General features: G+C 45.5%; 1 protein-coding gene across 1 annotated transcript in view; it reads left to right on the top strand.

Moving 5' to 3' along the window:
- Nucleotides 1-110: 110 nt before the first annotated feature.
- The window catches only part of LOC106574937 (receptor tyrosine-protein kinase erbB-4), a 534,764-nt gene continuing 512,157 nt past the window's right edge, over nt 111-22,717 (top strand). Inside the window, exon 1 of the mRNA XM_082963634.1 lies at nt 111-434. Coding sequence (XP_082819760.1) covers nt 362-434 — 73 coding nt within the window. The 5' untranslated portion in view covers nt 111-361. The remainder of the gene's footprint in view (nt 435-22,717) is intronic.

The following is a 22,717-nucleotide window of genomic DNA, read 5'->3' as shown; positions in this document are numbered from 1 at the left end:
GTTTATTAAGCTCAGAGCCTTTCCCTCGACCAATCAGTGGACTGTAGGAGGTGTTAGCCGCACTGAAGGGGTGTGTCAACCCCCCCAGCCGTCTGCTGGATCGTAGTGTGAGGAGTAATTGCATGGAGTATCAGTGGTCAAAACCGGTCAAAACATTGGTCACTATAACAACTACAAACGAACCTACTGTTTTCGTCGCGTTTAACTTGTGCATTGAACTATTTGGGAAAACGGAGGACGCCATGACGCGCGCGTGGGGACCCAATTTCTGAAACTGTCAAGAGCCGATATTTCCTTTTAAATAACGGGATACCTTATTGGACATGTGAGTTACCGGAGTTATCGTCAGCAACCGCGCAAAATGAAGTTTCCCCTGTGTCTTCGATGTCTCCTCATCTCTTCCGTGGTGTTCAGGCCGAGCGCAGCACAGTCAGGTGAGTGAGAGCAACAGACAGCGCGCTCATGCGCAAGGTCTTCGGGTATGGTATTTGCCGTTGTTAACTGCCCGTAATAATTGATCTAAAATACAAATAACTGATCACGCTGCTGCTGATATGAAATGTTGTTGTGAAGTAGAACAGTGTGTAAATTGACACACTTCAAGCTGGCATGTTGTAATAGTCCATGACATTACTGCAGTCGTCTTCGTAAACAAATCTGAAGTTCACAAACACGCTGTCATTCCGCTAAGTGCATCACCGGATGTCAATGTAGCCCACTCACTCAAGATTGTCACTATTAATGAATGCGATCCGATGTCATCCTTTCCCTTCGGGAATAGTCTTGAATGAATATTGTCATTCGACTCGAATAGGCTACCGCACACACAGAGAGTCATGGATTTGATAAACAATTCATAGTTTCTAACGATAAGCTCCAGGCATGGATGATTTATTGCTTATCAGGTGCGTCGTATCTGGATAAAACGACTTTCCCCCTTATTTGAGACAGTTGAGCTAATCATTTTAATTATATAACCTGAAGTGTTAGAGGCAATCATTCGTTTGCTGGTTGTTATTGCCATTATTATGTCGTTACACAGTGATTACACAGGCTACTTGTAATTATTAATATTGTGTTGCCTATATTGATTATTTAGCAGTGCTTTAGCCTATACATTTGGTTTGCAAACAAACTTGACTGCGTCAACAGTTTTCGTTTAAGTGTCCTGTGGACTATTGTCTCATCAGATCATAATGTACCCTAGGCTATTTATTTCAGCAAATCACCTATATGAATAGTAGATTTTGGTCTTATGCTTTAGGCTGAATATCGTTGAGGGGTCCCTTTCCTCTATTTGAACAGCAAAACACATTTTATAATGTTACAATATTAAACGTATGTAGCAAATCAAATCGAATAATTCCCCCTTGATTTTCACCTCCCCCCTGTGGTTTCCCTGCAAGCTGAAAATAATTTAAGCGACAGGTGAAACAGTCCCGCAGCCGCCACTTGTTTGGTCAAATGCGCATGGTAGAGAGGCATTCACATCGGCAGGCACTCGCTGAGGCAAGCAAATAGCTCACGCTCCCTCCCTCCCTCCCTCCCTCCCTCCCTCCCTCCCTCCCTCCCAGCGCGCAGTCCAGAGCGGGTCCCACGCTCGTCCCTCGGTGTTCTCATACCGTAACCTACGAGCCTGTTTGTCCATTATGCATTTTGGCCTGCTACTGAAATGGAGCCCGTTTATGAATCGGGTTTGTTGTCGTCTCGTTTATGTGTGGGGGTTGGCTGTGTCAGCGATCCAATTGAATGTCAAATCCATGGCTAAAATCATTGTTTTCAGATAATGTGACTTAGCTGGCTACCGTCCATTCTCAATGTGATATCCATTCAACCGTTGATAAAGAGGGGGCCATTTACATTAACAAATGATGGTGGCATTTGAACTTTTCTACTATACCTACTTTTTATATTGACCTCAACCCCTCCTCTCCTTTTTATGGGCTTTTATAAGTTAATTTTAGCAGTGCAAAATATGAGGACCTGAACTATCAGCACAGCCGTGGGAAGTAAGGGTGCGGAGGGTGCTGCAGCACCCCCTGAAAAATGATAATAATAATACAAATATATATATATTTTTTTTAAATGTTAGCTTTCACAAAAGTAGTGCACTGGGCCTTTGCTAGTCCTTTAATAGCGGACTGAAGAAAATTCAGACGTTTCATTCCCTTATAGAACAGTACATCAGTGTTGCATTCAAACACAGTATCCTGCGTTTCTTTCAGATCCATTTGTAGGATCCTATCTGGCTTGTCTGAATGCTGCTGTTACATATCTTAGCAGACTTGCCACAGCTGAAGTTCACCCTGGGAAATCAACATGATTCTATTCTCTACAATTCTATTCTGTTCTATTCTATTCTATACTACTCTAGTCTATACTATTCTATTATATTCTATACAATTCTATTCTATTATATACTATTCTATTTTATGCTATTCTATTCTGTTCTATACTATTCTATACTATACTATTCTATTCTATTCTATTCTATTCTATTCTACACTATTATATACTATTCTATTCTGTTCTATACTATTCTATACTATTCTATTCTATACTATTCTATTCTACACTATTATATACTATTCTATTCTGTTCTATACTATTCTATACTATACTATTCTATTATACACTAGTATATACTATTCTATTCTGTTCTATACTATTCTATACTATTCTATTCTACACTATTATATACTATTCTATTCTGTTCTATACTATTCTATACTATACTATTCTATTCTATACTATTCTATTCTATACTATTATATACATTCTATTTTATACTATTCTATTCTGTTCTATACTATTCTATTCTATGCTATTTTATACTATTCTATTTTATACTATTCTATTCTATTCTATAATAGTCTATATTATTCTATTTTATACTATTCTATTCTACACCATTCTATTCAATACTATTCTATACTATTCTATTTTATACTATTCTATTTTATAATTTTCTATTTTACACTATACTATTCTATTCTATGCTATTCTATTCTATTATATACTATACTATTCTATTCTATACTATTCTATTTTGTACTCTTCCATACTATTCTATTCTATACTATTCTATATTATACTATTCTATTTCATAGTATTATATATCATACTATTCTATTCTATACTATTCTATACTATTCTATTTTACACTATTCTATATTATTATATTTTATACTATTCTATTCATACTATTTTATTCTATATTCTATTCTATACTATTCTATTTCATACCATTCTATTCTATACTATTATCTACTGTTTTATTCTATAACATTCTATTCTATTCTATTCTATTCTAGACTATTCTATCTGTACTATTCTATTCTATACCATTCTAATTTATTATATACCATTCTATTCTAGACTATTCTATATTCTATACCATTCTATTCTGTTCTATTCTATGCTATTCTATTCTAGACTATTCTATACTATTATATTCAATACTAATCTATTCTATACTATTCTATACCATTCTATTATATACTATTCTATACCATTCTATTCTAGACTATTCTATATCATTATTTTCTATACCATTTCATTCTAGACTATTCTATATTATTCTATTCTATACCATTATTATTTTCTATTCTGGTCTAGTCTATACTATTCTATTCTAGACTATTCTGTACTATTATATTCAATACTATTATATTCTATACCATTCTATTATATACTATTCTATTCTATGCCATTCTATGCTAGACTATTATATGCTATTTTATTCAATACCATTCCATTCTAGACTATTCTATATTTTTCTATTCTATACCATTCTATTATATTCTATTCTGTTCTATTCTGTTCTGTTCTATACTATTCTATTCTAGACTATTCTATACTATTATATTCAATGCTATTCTATTCTATACTATTCTATACCATTCTATTATATACTATTTTATTCTATACCATTCTATTATATACTACTCTATTCTAGACTAGTCTATACTATTCTATTTTAGGACTTGACTTAGGTGCTAATGTAGTGTATAAGGCAATAGCAATGTTGTGGAGGTGCACATTGGTGTCACAATGTTTAGACATCATAAAGTTGGTCTCTCGGTATTGAGGTGAGGAGACGACCTGCTGGTCCTGATTTGGTGGATGTGCAATATATCTGTCTGAAGGCAATATCACTGATATACATGTGTCATGAGGACTGGGACGCTCCCCAGCACACCCCTGCTGTGTCTTGGTTCTCTAGACTGAGGTAGAGGTGGTGCATGAGGACTGGGACGCTCCCCAGCACACCCCTGCTGTGTCTTGGTTCTCTAGACTGAGGTAGTGGTGGTGCATGAGGACTGGGACGCTCCCCAGCACACCCCTGCTGTGTCTTGGTTCTCTAGACTGAGGTAGAGGTGGTGCATGAGGACTGGGACGCTCCCCAGCACACCCCTGCTGTGTCTTGGTTCTCTAGACTGAGGTAGAGGTGGTGCATGAGGACTGGGACGCTCCCCAGCACACCCCGGCTGTGTCTTGGTTCTCTAGACTGAGGTAGAGGTGGTGCATGAGGACTGGGATGCTCCCCAGCACACCCCTGCTGTGTCTTGGTTCTCTAGACTGAGGTAGTGGTGGTGCATGAGGACTGGGACGCTTCCCAGCACACCCCGGCTGTGTCTTGGTTCTCTAGACTGAGGTAGAGGTGGTGCATGAGGACTGGGACGCTCCCCAGCACACCCCTGCTGTGTCTTGGTTCTCTAGACTGAGGTAGTGGTGGTGCATGAGGACTGGGACGCTCCCCAGCACACCCCTGCTGTGTCTTGGTTCTCTAGACTGAGGTAGAGGTGGTGCATGAGGACTGGGACGCTCCCCAGCACACCCCTGCTGTGTCTTGGTTCTCTAGACTGAGGTAGTGGTGGTGCATGAGGACTGGGACGCTCCCCAGCACACCCTGCTGTCTTGGTTCTCTAGACTGAGGTAGAGGTGGTGCATGAGGACTGGGACGCTCCCCAGCACAACCCTGCTGTGTCTTGGTTCTCTAGACTGAGGTAGTGGTGGTGCATGAGGACTGGGACGCTCTCCAGCACACCCCTGCTGTGTCTTGGTTCTCTAGACTGAGGTAGAGGTGGTGCATGAGGACTGGGACGCTCCCCAGCACACCCCTGCTGTGTCTTGGTTCTCTAGACTGAGGTAGTGGTGGTGCATGAGGACTGGGACGCTCCCCAGCACACCCCTGCTGTGTCTTGGTTCTCTAGACTGAGGTAGTGGTGGTGCATGAGGACTGGGATGCTCCCCAGCACACCCCTGCTGTGTCTTGGTTCTCTAGACTGAGGTAGAGGTGGTGCATGAGGACTTGGACGCTCCCCAGCACACCCCTGCTGTGTCTTGGTTCTCTAGACTGAGGTAGTGGTGGTGCTGGTGGTGCACAGATAGGTCTATACACTGACCACCTCAAAGGCTGTGTCCCAAACAGCATCCTATTCACTACGCAGTGCACTACTTCTGAGCACAGCCCTATGGGACCTAGGGACCCTGGTCAGAAGTAGTGCACTATATAGGGAACAGGGTGCCATTTGGGACATAGACATAATCTGAAATGCACTTCTTAAGTGTGGCCATGGTAGAGGGACTATATAAGACGTAACACACATGAATAGGAAATGGGGAGGAGCCTAGAAGGAGAGGAGAGGGGGATGGGGGGATTGAGTGGGGAGAAAAGCAGCCTCCAGACAGATGGACGGGGTTATTTGGCATGTCGTCTTCCAGCCAAGAGCCATGTTTGTGATGCAAATTTCCCCTAAGAATCTGAGCTATGTCTCCTGCTTGTGTGTGTGTGTGTGTGTGTGTGTGTGTGTGATAGAAATGTGGTGTTGACTCCCACCACCTCCCCAGACATAGCTCTGCATCCCCTCCACACGTCCTCCATCTCACCCTTCATCTCATCTGCTTCAGTCACTTCCCCAAGTTCTGATCTAGGCTTATATCATGACCTGTATGTTGCTACCTGAAATCCTTGTTTATGCCCTTATGAGCACTTTCCCCATTGTACGTTTTATGAGGGCAATGTTTAGTCTGCATGCGTGTAGGTCTCTGTTTATCTCTTTCTGGTGTTATACGCTGGTGTTCCTCAAGGGCTATGTTTGGGTACTGTCTGTCTGTCTGTCTGTCTGTCTGTCTGTCTGTCTGTCTGTCTGTCTGTCTGTCTGTCTGTCTGTCTGTCTGTCTGTCTGTCTGTCTGTCTGTCTGTCTGTCTGTCTGTCTGTCTGTCTCTGTCTGTCTGTCTGTCTGTCTGTCTGTCTGTCTGTCTGTCTGTCTGTCTGTCTGTCTGTCTGTCTGTCTGTCTGTCTGTCTGTCTGTCTGTCTGTCTGTCTAGGCAGATGGCACTATGTCCTAATCAGACTGCTGTCAGTTGGTGTGACATTTTGGGGGGTTCTCATGGCAATTGTCTGGAGGAGGACCAAGTGAATACCAATATCAAATGATTCATTGGGGGAGGGGGGAGAGGGGGGGTTCTTCTCCAAAGCTGAGGTTTGAGGAAATGATAATTTATTGCAGGCTAATTATACTCTTTAGAAAGCATCGGTCTAGACTTGTATCTCTTTGTTTAACTCTACTGGAGAGCTTGAGACATGAATCTAGTTTACTCTTCTGGCACAATGAGTTGATATCAGATGGCCCGGTGCCAATCATTTATGCTTTACCACAAAGACCCTTGTCTGTTCTGTCGTTATGCTGTCATCGTCATGATTAACATTCATTATCCTTCTGGAAATGAGTGTGAACCTGTGTGTTTACATTATTAGATAGACACGAATTGTGTGTGTGTGTCAGAGAGAGATGCAGTGAGAGAGAGAGGGAGAGGGAGAGAGACAGAGGAGAGAGAAAGATAGTGTGAGAGAGAGAGAATGATTGAGATGAGTTCAATCAGGGTGACATTGGGGCGGTGAGCGGTGGCTCGTTCATTGGCCTTTTAATCAAAACCAGCGATGGCTGCCCAATACAGCCCACTATAAGCAGAGCCTTTTAATAAACGAGTTTGTGATGCTTCACATGACAAAGCACACTGTCCAGGGAAGAGAGAGACACAGTCCTCCAGTCTTCTCAAAATCAGGGTCGTATTCACTAGGCACCAAATGGAAGAAAACACACTGAAACATGGAGGGACTACCTGAACTTGTCCAACAAGAAGCGCTCATTTCCATATTCGGTTGCAAAACATTTCCAAACGTGTGCGAATAAACACGGCGCCACACTGTGCTTTGTATTACGGCAACACACGCTTAGATTTCTCAAGCCTTGAATGTGACATAATGGCAGACGGTTGTTGGTTTGACATTTGTTTGCCTGGCTCCACTACAGAGAGGCTTCTGTCTCATGAGTTCGTGAACCACCCATTATATTTACATGAGCTAGCACAACTGCACAGCATGTGAGAGGAAAACATCCAAGATTGTGTCTTTCAGAGGGAGGAATGGGGAAACGGTAGTTTCAACAGCCTGAGTAGGAATCATCCCCTTCAACCAGCCTCCTCTCTCTCTCTCTCTCTCTCTCTCTCTCTCTCTCTCTCTCTCTCTCTCTCTCTCTCTCTCTCTCTCTCTCTCTCTCTCTCCTCTCTCTCTCTCTCTCTCTCTCTCTCTCTCTCTCTCTCTCTCTCTCTCTCTCTCTCTCTCAATTTAATTTAAGGGCTTTCTCCCTCTTCTCTTTCGCTCTCTGTCTCTCTTTATCGCTCTCAGTCTTTGGCAGGACAGGAGAAGCATTAACCCGCATCTCTCTGTGCTTAATGACAAGAATAATGGCTTTAATTGGGCTGAACCATCTCATGCCAACTCCTGGTGGGCATTTTGATTGGCCAGTTGAAGCCTTGCCTGGCACAGATTTCTATAGTTTAGACTGTTTAAAATGCCAGAGCTCCAAACGGAATCTTAGACCCTTGTCCTCTGTAGGCAATGGAGAACACAGAGAGAGAGAGATAGAGGGGAGGGGGAGGAGAGCGAAGTACAGTGGGCTAGAATCCACGGGGTCTGTCATTGAGGGAGGGGAGGGCTTTGGTTTTGGGGCGACTGGAGGGTTTGTTTTCTCCACCACTTGTAATTCCACTCAGAAACAAACGTCCCCCTTTATGTTGCGGAGAGGGGGTGACCCCGTCCACCCACTCCCTCTCTTCTTCCCCCTCTCCTCCTTACGGTGCTGCCAGCAGCAGCACACTGCAGAACCTCATGCTGAGTTCCCTGTACCCTTTTCTCTCTGTTCGGTCCTCTTGCCTCTCTTTCTGTCGGCCAAGATGTCTGTGTCTCCTGGGACTCTTATCTGTGTATATGTTGTTTTGGAAGGTTTTCCAATATGCTGGGCTACTTCATATGCTCAGGCATGTGTGCCTGTGTGCAGCAATGGTGCCCCCACCTTCTTTGTCCCCCCCCTCCGCCCCTCTCTCTCTCTCTCTCTCTCTCTCTCTGTTTCTTTCTCTCCCTTCCTCTCTCTCTTCCTCTCTCTCTTCCTCTCTCTCTTTCTCTCTTTATCGCTCTGTTTCTTTCTCTCCCTTTCTCTCCCTTCCTCTCTCTCTTCCTCTCTCTCTTCCTCTCTCTCTCTTCCTCTCTCCCTTACTCTCTCTCTTGCTCTCTCTTCCTCTTCCTTCTTTCTCTCTCTCTCTTCTTCTCTCCCTCTTTCTCTCTCCCTCTCTCTTCCTCTCTCTCTCTTCCTCTCTCTCTCTTCCTCTCTCGCTCTCGCTCTCTTCCTCTCTCTCTTCCTCTCTCGCTCTCTTCCTCTCTCTCTCTTCCTCTCTCTCTCTCTCTCTCTTCCCCTTCCTCTCTCTCTTCCTTATCCTCTTCCTCTCTCTCTCTCTTCCTTATCCTCTTCCTCTCTCTCTCTCTTCCTCTCTCTGCCTCAGATCATCAGTGTCTGTAACTGTGTCTGTAGAGAGTGATAGAAGAGAGTGATAGAAGAGAGGGATCCGGCCGTCAGCCTGGTTGGGCAGTATGTGCTCCTTTGTGTCTCTTTAATTATGACATCCAATTGGTCACGCGGACAATAAGCTGTCAGTGGCCACTCTGAGAGATGGGTCTGCCTCTCATCCTATAGTGTGTGTGTGTATATTGTCATTTATGGTGAGTGGCGTGCCTGTGCATGTGTATGTATGTGGGTATGTGTGTGTGTGTGTGTGCATCCATGCGCGCATGTGTGTCTGTGTATGTGTGCATTTGCGTGCTTGGGAATCTGAAGAAAAACTCCTCTTAAAAGCATTCTAAGGTCTTTGATTGACAGTGTTGCTCGGGCAACCATAGGCTCAGTCGCTTTGTCACCACTGACTCAGAGTCCCCTTTGCTTTCTCCTTTTTTCTCCTTTTTTTTGTTCAACTTTCCTCCCTCGCTTTTTCCTCTCCTCTCAGAGCAGCACAATGGGAGACATTTGAATAACAATACAATTAGTCTAATCTCCACAAAGACTCCCTCATTACCTCAATGGAGGAAATAGAGATCATTGTGGCCCCTGTAACTCCCTGTAACTCCAGTAACTCTCAGTAACTCTCAGTAACTCCCTTCAACTCTCAGTAACTCCCAGTAACTCCCAGTAACTCCCTGTAACTCCCTGTAACTCTTAGTAACTCCCAGTAACTCCCAGTAACTCCAGTAACTCCCTGTAACTCTCAGTAACTCCCTGTAACTCCCAGTAACTCCCAGTAACTCCCTGTAACTCCCTGTAACTCTCAGTAACTCTCAATAACTCTCAGTAACTCCCAGTGACTCCCTGTGACTCCCTGTGACTCCCAGTAACTCCCTGTAACTCCCTGTGACTCCCTGTGACTCCCTGTGACTCCCTGTGACTCTTTGTGACTCTTTGTGACTCCCTGTGACTCCCAGTGACTCCCAGTAAATCCCAGTGACTCTTTGTGACTTCCTGTGACTCCCTGTGACTCCCTGTGACTTCCTGTGACTCCCTGTGACTTCCTGTGACTCCTTGTGACTCTTTGTGACTCTTTGTGACTCCCTGTGACTCCCTGTGACTCCCAGTAAATCCCAGTGACTCCCAGTGACTCCCTGTGACTTCCTGTGACTCCTTGTGACTCCCAGGGACTCCCAGGGACTCCCTGTGAGTCCCTGTAACTCCCTGTGAGTCCCTGTAACTCCCTGTAACTCCCAGTCACAGGGGGCTTGTGTGTTTGTCTCCCAGGATAATTCCAAGTAGTTTGTTTCTCGCTCTCTCTCTCTCTCCTCTCCCATATTATTATCTGCCAGCTAATCCCTTTTCAGATATTCACAGCAGCTAATCTGTTTAATTAATGGCCCAATGAGTGATATAGACTGCTTCAACATTCCACACCTTGCTTTTAATCTTGGTTTGGTATGTGAGTGTGTGTCTCTCTTTCTCTCTCTGTCTATGTATCTCTGTGTGTGCTTAATATGAAACAGCCTAGATGATTGTATTATGTTGTGGACAGTAGGGATAACACAACCCCACTTGCTGAATAAACAGGAAATATAGTTATTTCACAGGTGCTCTTTTTGCCTTCTGATGTAAGCCGGATAACACATATTAGTCTGTATCTATCAACTGTTTCCTGTGTGTGTAACTACTTTAGTAGGACAGTGAGTCCAAACAGTAATGGTAGTAGGCAGAGAGAGAGAGAAAAGTGTTTATTTCACTTTTGTATATTATCTACCTCACTTGCTTTGGCAAAGTTAACATATGTTTCCCATACCAATAAAGCCCTTGAATTTAATTGAGAGAGAGAGAGAGAGAGAGAGAGAGAGAGAGAGAGAGAGAGAGAGAGAGAGAGAGAGAGAGAGAGAGAGAGAGAGAGAGAGAGAGAGAGAGAGTTTTTTTTTTGAGTTTTAAATAATCTTTATTGGGTCTGGGAGCCCACCATACAATAAATACTCATACAAAAACACAGTTACACATCAATTAAAAACACAACTCCAATTCCTCCTCCACAGTAACTATACACAACAGCCTCTGAGTACCCCATATACTCATAAACAGATTCAATATTGTTGACCAGTTTATAATAGGCAAACTCAACCCTCAGTCTCGCTGCCAACATTCCCTCCAGCATTCCCACCACATCAACAGACCCCTGTCCCCGAATACTGTTCTTTCGGGTCTTCCATATCGCTCATTTTGCTGCCCCTAACACAAAATTAAGCAACACAACTACACCCTTTCGACTGAACCTGTACTTTGGCCCAAATATATACAGTTGGGAAGAGAAATCCTCTCCCAACGTTGAGAACCAATTTGTGATCAGGTCAATCATCCCGACCAACCTGGGACACTGTAAAAAACAGATGTGCCAGAGTTTCAGACTCAGCACAAAATGGACACCCCTCCCCAACAGTAGGGTCCAGGTGTACCAGATGCATGTTAGTGGCTATAGCTCCGTGTACTATCCTCCATTGGAGGTCAGCTGTCCTCTTATCAATAGGCAGTTTGTACAGTGATCGCCAACAGCCTTTTGGGGAGGCACCTGGACCAAGCACACCCGCCCACCTCGTCGATTTTACCCCTTCCAGGGAAGATGCATGGGACACCTTTACACATACTCTGTACATGGCCTTCTTTCCCACCTCCTTGAACTCCCCCAGCTCCGGGGTATCGAAAGAAAGTAGCATCCCCACGTCCTCCACGAATGCCCCCGCTGCAGCACTAACAATCAGTGCAGGGAACACATAATCCAGACCCTCCTTCCACCGATCACAATTGGAAATGTCAGTCACATACTGCAGATGAAGCACTGGCAGGGAGTCACAGACCTCAGCGACGACCTTCCTCAGTAGGCGAGATGATCGGATCCCCGCTCTTTCTCCCAGCTCCTCCAACGATCTATTCCTGTTCCGCATCAGATGACCCAGTTTAGTACACCCCACGCCTAACAGGCATGCACGTAGGCTAGCTGAACCCAGAACACGGGACTGGATGGCAGTGTTGTGAAAAAGAGGCTCTTCAAAAAGCCACATCCCTGGTGGCGTGCCGGCCTTACGAGACTTCACAAAAACTCTCCAAGCCTGCATAACAGCCTCATAAAATGGAGTCAGGCCAGGCAAATCACCCCCCTCCAGCTTTAAGAGGAAAAGGTGCTTATCTAAGCCCAAACAGCCCGCTCTCCTCATCAATATATAGGCTGTGTCGACCCAGCTAGAACCGTCTCTGTACAACAGCCTCTGGGCTGCATGAAGCCGGAAAGCCATGATCCTAGAGGAAATATCCACCAAACCTTGCCCACCCTCGTGTAGTGGTAGGTACAGGGCTGCAGCTTTAATCCCAGTGTTGTCCAGACCAGAAGAAATTGACAAGGGTCCTCTGAAGCTCTTGAATCAGACCCTTTGGTGGCTGTAAAATCATTAGTCTGTGCCACAGGGTAGAGGCAGCAAGATTATTAGCTACCAAAACCCTTCCCCTATAAGACAGCTGGGGCAGCACCCATTTCCACCTTGACAGTCTGGCACACACTTTCTCCACTACACCCTCCCAGTTCTTTTTCTGAAAGACATCGGAGCCTAGAACCCCCCAAAGTCTTCATCCCATCTCTGCCCCACTGAATACCCCCTGGTAACCGTGGAGCAGACCCTATCTGAAGCTGACCTGCCCACAGCGCTTCACTCTTTCCCCAATTGACTCTAGCTGAGGAGGCCCCCTCATACACCTTTAGAGCATTTGAGAGAACTTTAACATCCTCAGCCCCTGTAATAAAAACTGTCACGTCATCTGCATACGCAGACAGTGCTATCGTGGGACCCTTCATTACCCCTGGCACAGAGAAACCAGTAAGCCTCGCTCTTAAAAAACAAAGCATTGGTTCAATCGCCAGACTGTATAACTGCCCTGAAATTGGGCATCCCTGCCTGATGCCCCTTTGGACAGGGATTGGGCAGCTCAAACCACCCCCCACCTTCACCATACACGAGGCCCCAGCATACAGTAAATTCATCCACGACAAAAAAACATCCCCAAACCCAAAGGCTTTCATTGTCTTGAACAAGTACTGGTGGTCCACACGGTCAAAAGCCTTCTCCTGATCCAACGAAAGTAAACCCACATTTACATCAGACAGTTTACAAATGTCTAAAACATCTCTTATCAGAAACAAATTGTCAACAATAGAGCGATCAGGTACACAGTAAGACTGGTCCTTGTGGACCAACAATCCCAAATACTCTTTCAACCTGTTTGAGAGACATTTAGAAACAATTTTATATTCTGCGCACAGCAACGCAACAGGTCTCCAATTTTTTATGAGAGCCAAATCCCCCTTTTTTGGCAATAATGAAAGCACCGCACGTTGACAGGATACAGGAAGAGAACCCTCATTAAAAGATTCACACACCACTTCATAAAAATCCTCCCCAATAGACCCCCAAAAGTGCTTATAAAACTCAGATGGTAAACCATCAATGCCAGGGGCTCGGCCTGTTGAGAGCTGCATAACTGCTGTGGACAGCTCTTGCAGTGTAATGTCAGAGTCCAATGCGACTCTCTGCTCAGGTCCCAATTGAGGAAGACCGTGTAGCAACTGTTCAGTACACAGAGAGTCACAATCCTCCGCCTTATAGAGGGCAGAGTAGAAATCCACTGCATGTTGACGCATTTCACTGTCATCTGTGGTCACCTTCCCATCAGGGAGACGAAGGCAGACCATCTGTTTACGTTGCAGTGTCGACTGTCCTAGGTTAAAAAAGAAAGCGCTAGGAGCATCCATATCCTTGATGGAAGCGAAACGAGACCTAATCAAGGCACCCTTCACTCTTTCATGCAGAAACAATCTCAGTTCATGTCTCTTGTCCTGTAAATTCATGACTAATCCAGGGTCATTCTGAGTGAGCAGCTTCAATTCAATAAATTTGATGTCCTGTTCAAGGGCCTTGATAGTCTCTTTGACTTCAATTCGAGACAGAGCAGTATACTGTTGACAAAATAATCGTATTTGGGCCTTCCCAACCTCCCACCATTGTCTCAAGGACTCAAAATTTCCTTTTGTAACCCTCCATTTTTCCCAAAACAACAAAAACCTTTCACAAAACATGACATCATGTAACAATTTAGCATTAAAATACCAGTAAGATGATGACCTTGGTGGACAGGTCAAGTGAATATCAACAGTAACAATATGGTGATCAGAGGAACCCAGAGGAGTAATATCACACCTTCCAACCCTACTACAGTAGTGATCAGATACATACAACCTGTCTAACCTTCCAACCCTACTACAGTAGTGATCAGATACATACAACCTGTCTAACCTTCCAACCCTACTACAGTAGTGATCAGATACATACAACCTGTCTAACCTTCCAACCCTACTACAGTAGAGATCAGATACATACAACCTGTCTAACCTTCCAACCCTACTACAGTAGTGATCAGATACATACAACCTGTCTAACCTTCCAACCCTACTACAGTAGAGATCAGATACATACAACCTGTCTAACCTTGCAGCACTGACACGACCTTCATTGATTTTTAGCCATGTGTACTGCCTAACTTTTGCATTCCTGACTCTCCACACATCAGAAAGCTCAAACTCAGTTAGTAGACCAGACAGGCAAGTGGCTGACCGCAGGTGAGGTTCTTCAGCGGTGCGATCAACAGTAAAATCCACTGTACAGTTCCAGTCCCCCCCTAAAACCATACAACCCTCTTGGTCACACTGTCTTAAAGTTTCCTTTATTTGATCAAATACAGCAATACGCTCTGTACCCTCATTAGGAGCATAAACATTCAAAAAAACAAACAAAAACCCCATAACCTCCGCCTTGACCAATAAAACCCGTCCCTTGACAATCTCTGTTGTAGATACCACAGTCACCCCTAAGCCTGAAGAAAACAAGATTGCCACCCCAGCACTGAAATTAGTACCATGACTGAGTATATGCTGCCCCTCCCACCACATACCCCAGTCAACCTTATTTTCCTCATCACTATGTGTCTCCTGTAGAAAAACTACATTAAGCATTTTCTGTTTTATTATTTCTAATACCCAAGCCCTCTTATTCCTGTCCCTTCCACCATTAATATTGAGAGAACCTACCCTTAGTACCTCCATATAGAAAAGAGAAAGGAAAAGCAGAAGAAACCACAGAGAAACCAAAGAGAAAAAAGAAGACACCCTATGAAGCATGATCAACATCATTGTTTAAATTTTCTCTTACCCTGACCACGTTTCCCAGCACCTTTTGCTGCTGTAACAGCAGTAACAAATTTCCTCAAGCGAAACCGCTTCTTCTCACTTAACTGGTCTAACCCCACCGTCTTCTGTAACATCACAGCTGACCTCACAAACTTATCAACATCAAAATATTCTGCCAATTTGACAGATTTCCCAAAAGTCTGATCCAAAAACCTATTTACCTCCTCTAGATCATAAATTGAGTCGTCACCAGCTGCTATCATACCAATAGAGATATCCATATCCTGCTCCTCCTCAACTGAGGCCACAGACCCCTGACTCACTTCTAACACATCCCTTTCATCACTCCCCACTTGCAGCCCATCACTCGTACCAGGCATCTCCTCCACTACCTGGGAGACTATCCCCACCTGAACCCTATTACTAGTAGTGGGCATCTCCTCTACTACCTGGGAGACTAGCTCTACCTGAACCCTATTACTAGTAGTGGGCATCTCCTCCACTACCTGGGAGACTAGCTCTACCTGAACCCCATTACTAATAGTGGGCATCTCCTCCACTACCTGGGAGACTAGCCCCACCTGAACCCTATTACTAGTAGTGGGCATCTCCTCCACTACCTGGGAGACTAGCCCCACCTGAACCCTATTAGTCGTAGTGGGCCTCTCCTCCACTACCTGGGAGACTAGCCCCACCTGAACCCTATTACTCGTAGTGGGCATCTCCTCCACTACCTGAGAGACTAGCCCCACCTGAACCCTATTACTAGTAGTGGGCATCTCCTCCACTACCTGGGAGACTAGCCCCACCTGAACCCTATTACTAGTAGTGGGCATCTCCTCCACTACCTGGGAGACTAGCCCCACCTGTACCCTATTACTAGTAGTGGGCATCTCCTCCACTACCTGGGAGTCTAGCTCCACATGAATCCCCTCCTGTACCCCGTTACTCATAGTGGGCATCTCCTCCACTACCTGGGAGACTAGCTCCATATGAACCCCCTCCTGTACCCCAGCACTCGTACTGGGCACCTCATCACCAGTCTGAGGAACTGGCTCTTCAGATCTATCCTTGCTTTCTACAACAAAATGTTTCTGCTGCATAACATTTCCCTCTAACACAAGTTGCAACTCCTTGTCCTCAACATGGATAACTTGTTCCTCAGCAGCAGGTGCTTGTGGCTGCTCTACCGCTGTCGGCCCACCTCTCCCTACATTAGTGGGCCCAGGCGTTACGAGGACCACCTGCGCCCCTCCCTCTGCCTTCTCCCTTTTCGGGCAAGCATGTCGCTTATGACCAACATCCCCACACTCAAAACACCGTTGACTACCCGTACTAGCATAAGCCATATATAATTTATTGTCATACTTGACTTTAAACGCTAACTCCAAAGTCTGCTCCGGTGAGTCCAAAAACATAAACACCTGTCGCCGAAAAGACATAACCTGTTTCAACGCCGGGTGTTTGCAACCCAACGGGACAACCTTAATGGAACTTGCAAACTTCCCAAAGCGCAATAACTCGCGCTCCAATAGCTCATTTGGAATAAACGGCGGTACATTTGAAATCGTTACCCTTGTTGACGGAGAAAAAAGCGGCGTAACTTGAATAAACATTCCTTTAAGAAGTACGCCTTGCTCAACCATACGATTAACAAGACACTCTTCTTTAAGAAAAACCACCACCGCTTTATTCATCCGTGACGCATAAGCAACATTCTCATATCCTACCTTCTCTCCTACGGCGACCAGAAACTCCTCCACCGTGACAGTAGCTTCAGTAACACACCTAAAGCCGTGCCGAAGTGACAGGGACGGCATCCCCATTCGGGCTGCCATCCCCACCAAAATCAGGGTAATTTCGATACGAAAACAAAATACTTAATTCTACCACAACAAACAAATAAAAATAATAACCTTAATCATGCACAGAAGAAAACAAAGAATGCCACCAAGAAAGAGAAAACCTAAAGAAAGTTCTGAATATCTAACTCTACACAACACACGCACTCCCTTGCTCAAACAATTCCCAGCATGCACCAAACACTCCCAGCATGCAGAGAGAGAGAGAGAGAGAGAGAGAAATACCCCTTTTTTGGCAATAATGAAAGCACCGCACGTTGACAGGATACAGGAAGAGAACCCTGATGAAAAGATTCACACATCACTTCATAAAAATCCTCTCCAATAGACCGCCAAAAGTGCTTATAAACCTCAGATGGTAAACCATCAATGCCAGGGGCTCGGCCTGTTGAGAGCTGCATAACTGCTGTGTAATGTCAGAGTCCAATGCGACTCTCTGCTCAGGTCCCAATTGAGGAAGACTGTGTAGCAACTGTTCAGTACACAGAGAGTCACAATCCTCCGCCTTATAGAGGGCAGAGTAGAGGTCCATGGCATGTTGACGCATTTCACTGTCATCCGTGGTCACCTTCCCATCAAGGAGACGAAGGCCAACCATCTGTTTGCGTTGCAGTGTCGATTGTCCTAGGTTTAAATAGAAAGCGCTAGGAGCATCCATATCCTTGAGGAAAGCGAAACGAGACCTAATCAAGGCACCCTTCACTCTTTCATGCAGAAACAATCTCAGTCTCTTGTCCTGTAAGTTCATGACTAATCCAGGGTCGTTCAAAGTGAGCAGCTTCAATTCAATAGATTTGATGTCCTGTTCAAGGGCCCTGATAGTCTCTTTAACTTCAATTCGAGACAGAGCAGTGTACTGTTTGTGTTTCCTTTATTTGATCAAAACCAACAATACGCTCTGTACCCTCATTGGGAGCATAAACATAAAAAAAAAAAAAAAAAAAAAAAACATAACATCCGCCTTGACTGTCACGTCCTGACCAGTATAGGGGTTATTTGTTATTGTAGTTTGGTCAAGATGTGGCAGAGGGTATTTGTTTTATGTGATTCGGGGTGGTGGTTTATTTAGTAGGGTGTTTGATTTATTATTTCCGGGTTTTTGGGGTACTGTTCTATGTTAGTGTATTTCTATGTTCTGTCTAGTCTTTTGTATTTCTATGTTTTGTTAATTGGGGTTGGACTCTCAATTGGAGGCAGGTGTTTTCTCGTTGCCTCTGATTGAGAGTCCTATATATGGGTATGTGTTTGGTTTAGTGTTTGTGGGAGATTGTTCCATGTGTAGCTTATGGCCTTACAGGACTGTTTATTTGTCGTTGTGTTTCTTTTGGTGTACGTGTTTATTTAGGTTTTTCCTTCTTTCCTTAATAAAAGATGATGAGTACACATATACCCGCTGCGTTTTGGTCTCAATCTGACGACAACCGTTACATTGACCAATAAAACCCGACCCTTGACAATCTCTGTTGTGGATACCACAGTAACCCCCAAGCATGAGGAAAACAAAATTGCCACCCCAGCACTGAAATTAGTACCATGACTGAGTATATGCTGCCCCTCCCACCACATACCCCAGTCAACCTCATTTTCTTCATCACTATGGGTCTCCTATAGAAAAACTACATTAAGCCTTTTCTGTTTTATTACCCAAGCCCTCTTATTCCTGTCCCTTCCACCATTAATATTGAGAGAACCTACCCTTAGTACCTCCATATAGAAAAGAGAAAGGAAAAGCAGAAGAAACCACAGAGAAACCAAAGAGAAAAAAGAAGACACCCTATGAAGCATGATCAACATCATTGTTTACATTTTCTCTTACCCTGACCACATTTCCCACCACCTTTTGCTGCTGTGACAGCAGTAACAAATTTCCTCAAGTGAAACCGCTTCTTCTCACTCAGCTGGTCTAACCCCACCGTCTTCTGTAACATCACAGCTGACCTCACAAACTTATCAACATCAAAATATTCTGCCAATTTGACAGATTTCCCAAAAGTCTGATCCAGAAACCTCCTCTAGATCATAAATTGAGTCGTCACCAGCTGCTATCTTATCAAAACAGATATCCATATCCTGCTCCTCCTCAACTGAGGCCACAGACCCCTGACTCGCTTCTAACACATCCCTTTCATCACTCCCCACTTGCAGCCCATCACTCGTACCAGGCATCTCCTCCACTACCTGGGAGAATAGCCCCACCTGAACCCTATTACTCGTAGTGGGCATCTCCTCCACTACCTGGGAGACTAGCCCCACCTGAACCCTATTACTCGTAGTGGGCATCTCCTCCACTACCTGGGAGACTAGCCCCACCTGAACCCTATTACTCGTAGTGGGCATCTCCTCCACTACCTGGGAGACTAGCCCCACCTGAACCCTATTACTCATAGTGGGCCTCTCCTCCACTACCTGGGAGACTAGCCCCACCTGAACCCTATTACTCGTAGTGGGCATCTCCTCCACTACCTGGGAGCTTAGCTCCACATGAACCCCCTCCTGTACTCCGTTACTCATAGTGGGCATCTCCTCCACTACCTGGGAGACTAGCCCCACATGAACCCCCTCCTGTACCCCAGCACTCGTACTGGGCAACTCCTCACCAGTCTGAGGAACTGGCTCTTCAGATCCATCCTTACCTTCTACAACAATATTTTTCTGCTGCATAGCATTCCCCTCTGGTACAAGTTGCAACTCCGTGCCCTCAACATGGACAACTTGTTCCTCAGCAGCAGGTGCTTGTGGCTGCTCAACCACTGTCGGCCCACCTCTCCCTACATCAGTGGGCCCAGGCGTTACGAGGCCCACCTCTCCCTACATCAGTGGGCCCAGGCATTACGAGGCCCACCTCTCCCTACATCAGTGGGCCCAGGCGTTACGAGGACCACCTGCGCCCCTCCCTCTGCCTTCTCCCTTTTCGGGCAAGCATGTCGCTTATGACCAACATCCCCACACTCAAAATACCGTTGACTACCCGTACTAGCATAAGCCATATACAGTCTGTTGTCATACTTGACTTTAAACGCTAACTCCAAAGTCTGCTCCGGTGAGTCCAAAAACATAAACACCTGTCGCCGAAACGACATAACCTGTTTCAACGCCGGGTGTTTGCAACCCAACGGGACAACCTTAATTGAACTTGCAAACTTCCCAAAGCGCAATAACTCACGCTCCAATAGCTCATTTGGAATAAACGGCGGTACATTTGAAATCGTTATCCTTGTTGACGGAGAAAAAAGCAGCGTAACTTGAATAAACATTCCTTTAAGAAGTGCGCCATGCTCAACCATACGATCAACAAGGGCGCTCTTCTTTAAGAAAAACCACCACCGCTTTATTCATCCGTGACGCATAAGCAACATTCTCATATCCTACCTTCTCTCCTACGACGACCAGAAACTCCTCCACCGTGACAGTAGCTTCAGTAACACACCTAAAGCCGTGCCGAAGTGACAGGGACGGCATCCCCATTCGGGCTGCCATCCCCACCAAAATCAGGGTAATTTCGATACGAAAACAAAATACTTAATTCTACCACAACAAACAAATAAAAATAATAACCTTAATCATGCACAGAAGAAAACAAAGAATGCCACCAAGAAAGAGAAAACCTAAAGAAAGTTCTGAATATCTAACTCTACACAACACACGCACTCCCTTGCTCAAACAATTCCCAGCATGCACCAAACACTCCCAGCATGCAGAGAGAGAGAGAGAGAGAGAGAGAGAGAGAGAGAGAGAGAGAGAGAGAGAGAGAGAGAGAGAGAGAGAGAGAGAGAGAGAGAGAGAGAGAGAGAGAGGAGAGAGAGAGAGAGAGAGAGAGAGAGAGAGACTGTGCGTGGGGCAGCTTCTCTGTGTAGGTGGGACGTGCCGGGGGCGTGTCCTTTTAAACGTCTCCTCCCTGTAACTCCCTGGTGACCTGTAATAAATGAGTGTGTGAGGGGAAGTGGCAGCTGTGACAAGGGAGTGGGGGAATTTAGAGAGAGAGATAGAGAGGGGAGTACAGAGAGATGTGTGATAGCCCCCACGCAGGAGGGTGCAGAGAGAGATAGAGAGTAGGGCAAAAAATAGATTTGTGTAATGTGGGGGTTAGAGATAATAAAAGGCGGCGGAAAAGAGGCAGGGGAGATAAAACAACCATGTATAGTGTGTATGATAGTACCACACCACGCCACAACCCAACACACCATACCACACCGTACCACACCACACCACACCACGCCACAACCCAACACACCATACCACACCGTACCACACCACACCACGCCACAACCCAACACACCATACCACACCATACCACACCATACCGTACAACACCATACCACACCACGCCACAACCAACACACCATACCATACCACACCATACCGTACCAAACCATACCACACCACGCCACAACATACCACACCATACCACACCATACCATACCACACCACGCCACAACCCAACCCAACACACCATACCATACCGTAGCACACCACATCATACCACACCATACCACACCATGCCACAACCCAACAACACACCATACCATACCACACCATACCACACCATACCATACCACACCACGCCACAACCCAACCCAACTCACCATACCATACCGTAGCACACCACATCATACCACACCATACCACACCATGCCACAACCCAACAACACACCATACCATACCACACCATACCGTACCGTACCACACCACACCACACCACACCATAACACACCATACCATACCACACCACACCACAACCCAACACACCATACCATACCACGCCACACCACGCCACACCACACCATACCACACCATACCACACCACGCCACAGCCCAACACACCATACCACACCATACCGTACCACACCACACCATACCACACCACGCCATACCACACCATACCACAACCCAACACACCATACCATACCACACCATGCCACACCACACCATACCACACCACACCACAACCCAAACCAAAACACCATACCATACCACACCATACCGTACCACACCACACCATACCACACCATACCACACCACGCCACGCCACAACCCAACACACCATACCACACCACACCATACTGTACCACACCGTACCACACCATACCACACCACGCCACAACCCAACACACCATACCATACTGTACCACACCATACCATACCATACCACACCACGCCACAACCCAACACACCATACCACACCATACCATACCACACCATACCACACCACGCCACGACCCAACACACCATACCATACCACACCATACCGTACCACATCACGCCACAACCCAACATACCATACCATACCACACCATACCGTACCACACCACACCACACCACGCCACTCCACAACCCAACCCAACACACCACATCATACCACACCATTCTGTACCACACCATACCATACCACACCACGCCACAACCCAACACACCACAACCCAACACACCATACCATACCATACCACACAATACCACACAACACCATACCACACCATACCACAACCCAACACACCACATCATACCACACCATTCCGTACCACACCATACCATACCACACCATACCACACCACGCCACAACCCAACACACCACAACCCAACACACCATACCATACCATACCACACAATACCACATCACACCATACCACACCACACCACAACCCAACCCAAAACACCATACCATACCACACCGTACCACACCACACCATACCACACCATACCACACCACACCACGCCACAACCCAACACACCATACCACACCACACCATACCGTACCACACCATACCACACCATACCA

This window comes from Salmo salar, chromosome 17 (genome assembly GCF_965601325.2).
Source record: "Salmo salar chromosome 17, fSalSal1, whole genome shotgun sequence".
Classification (NCBI taxonomy): domain Eukaryota; kingdom Metazoa; phylum Chordata; class Actinopteri; order Salmoniformes; family Salmonidae; genus Salmo; species Salmo salar.
This window is presented reverse-complemented; position numbering and strand designations above follow the sequence as displayed.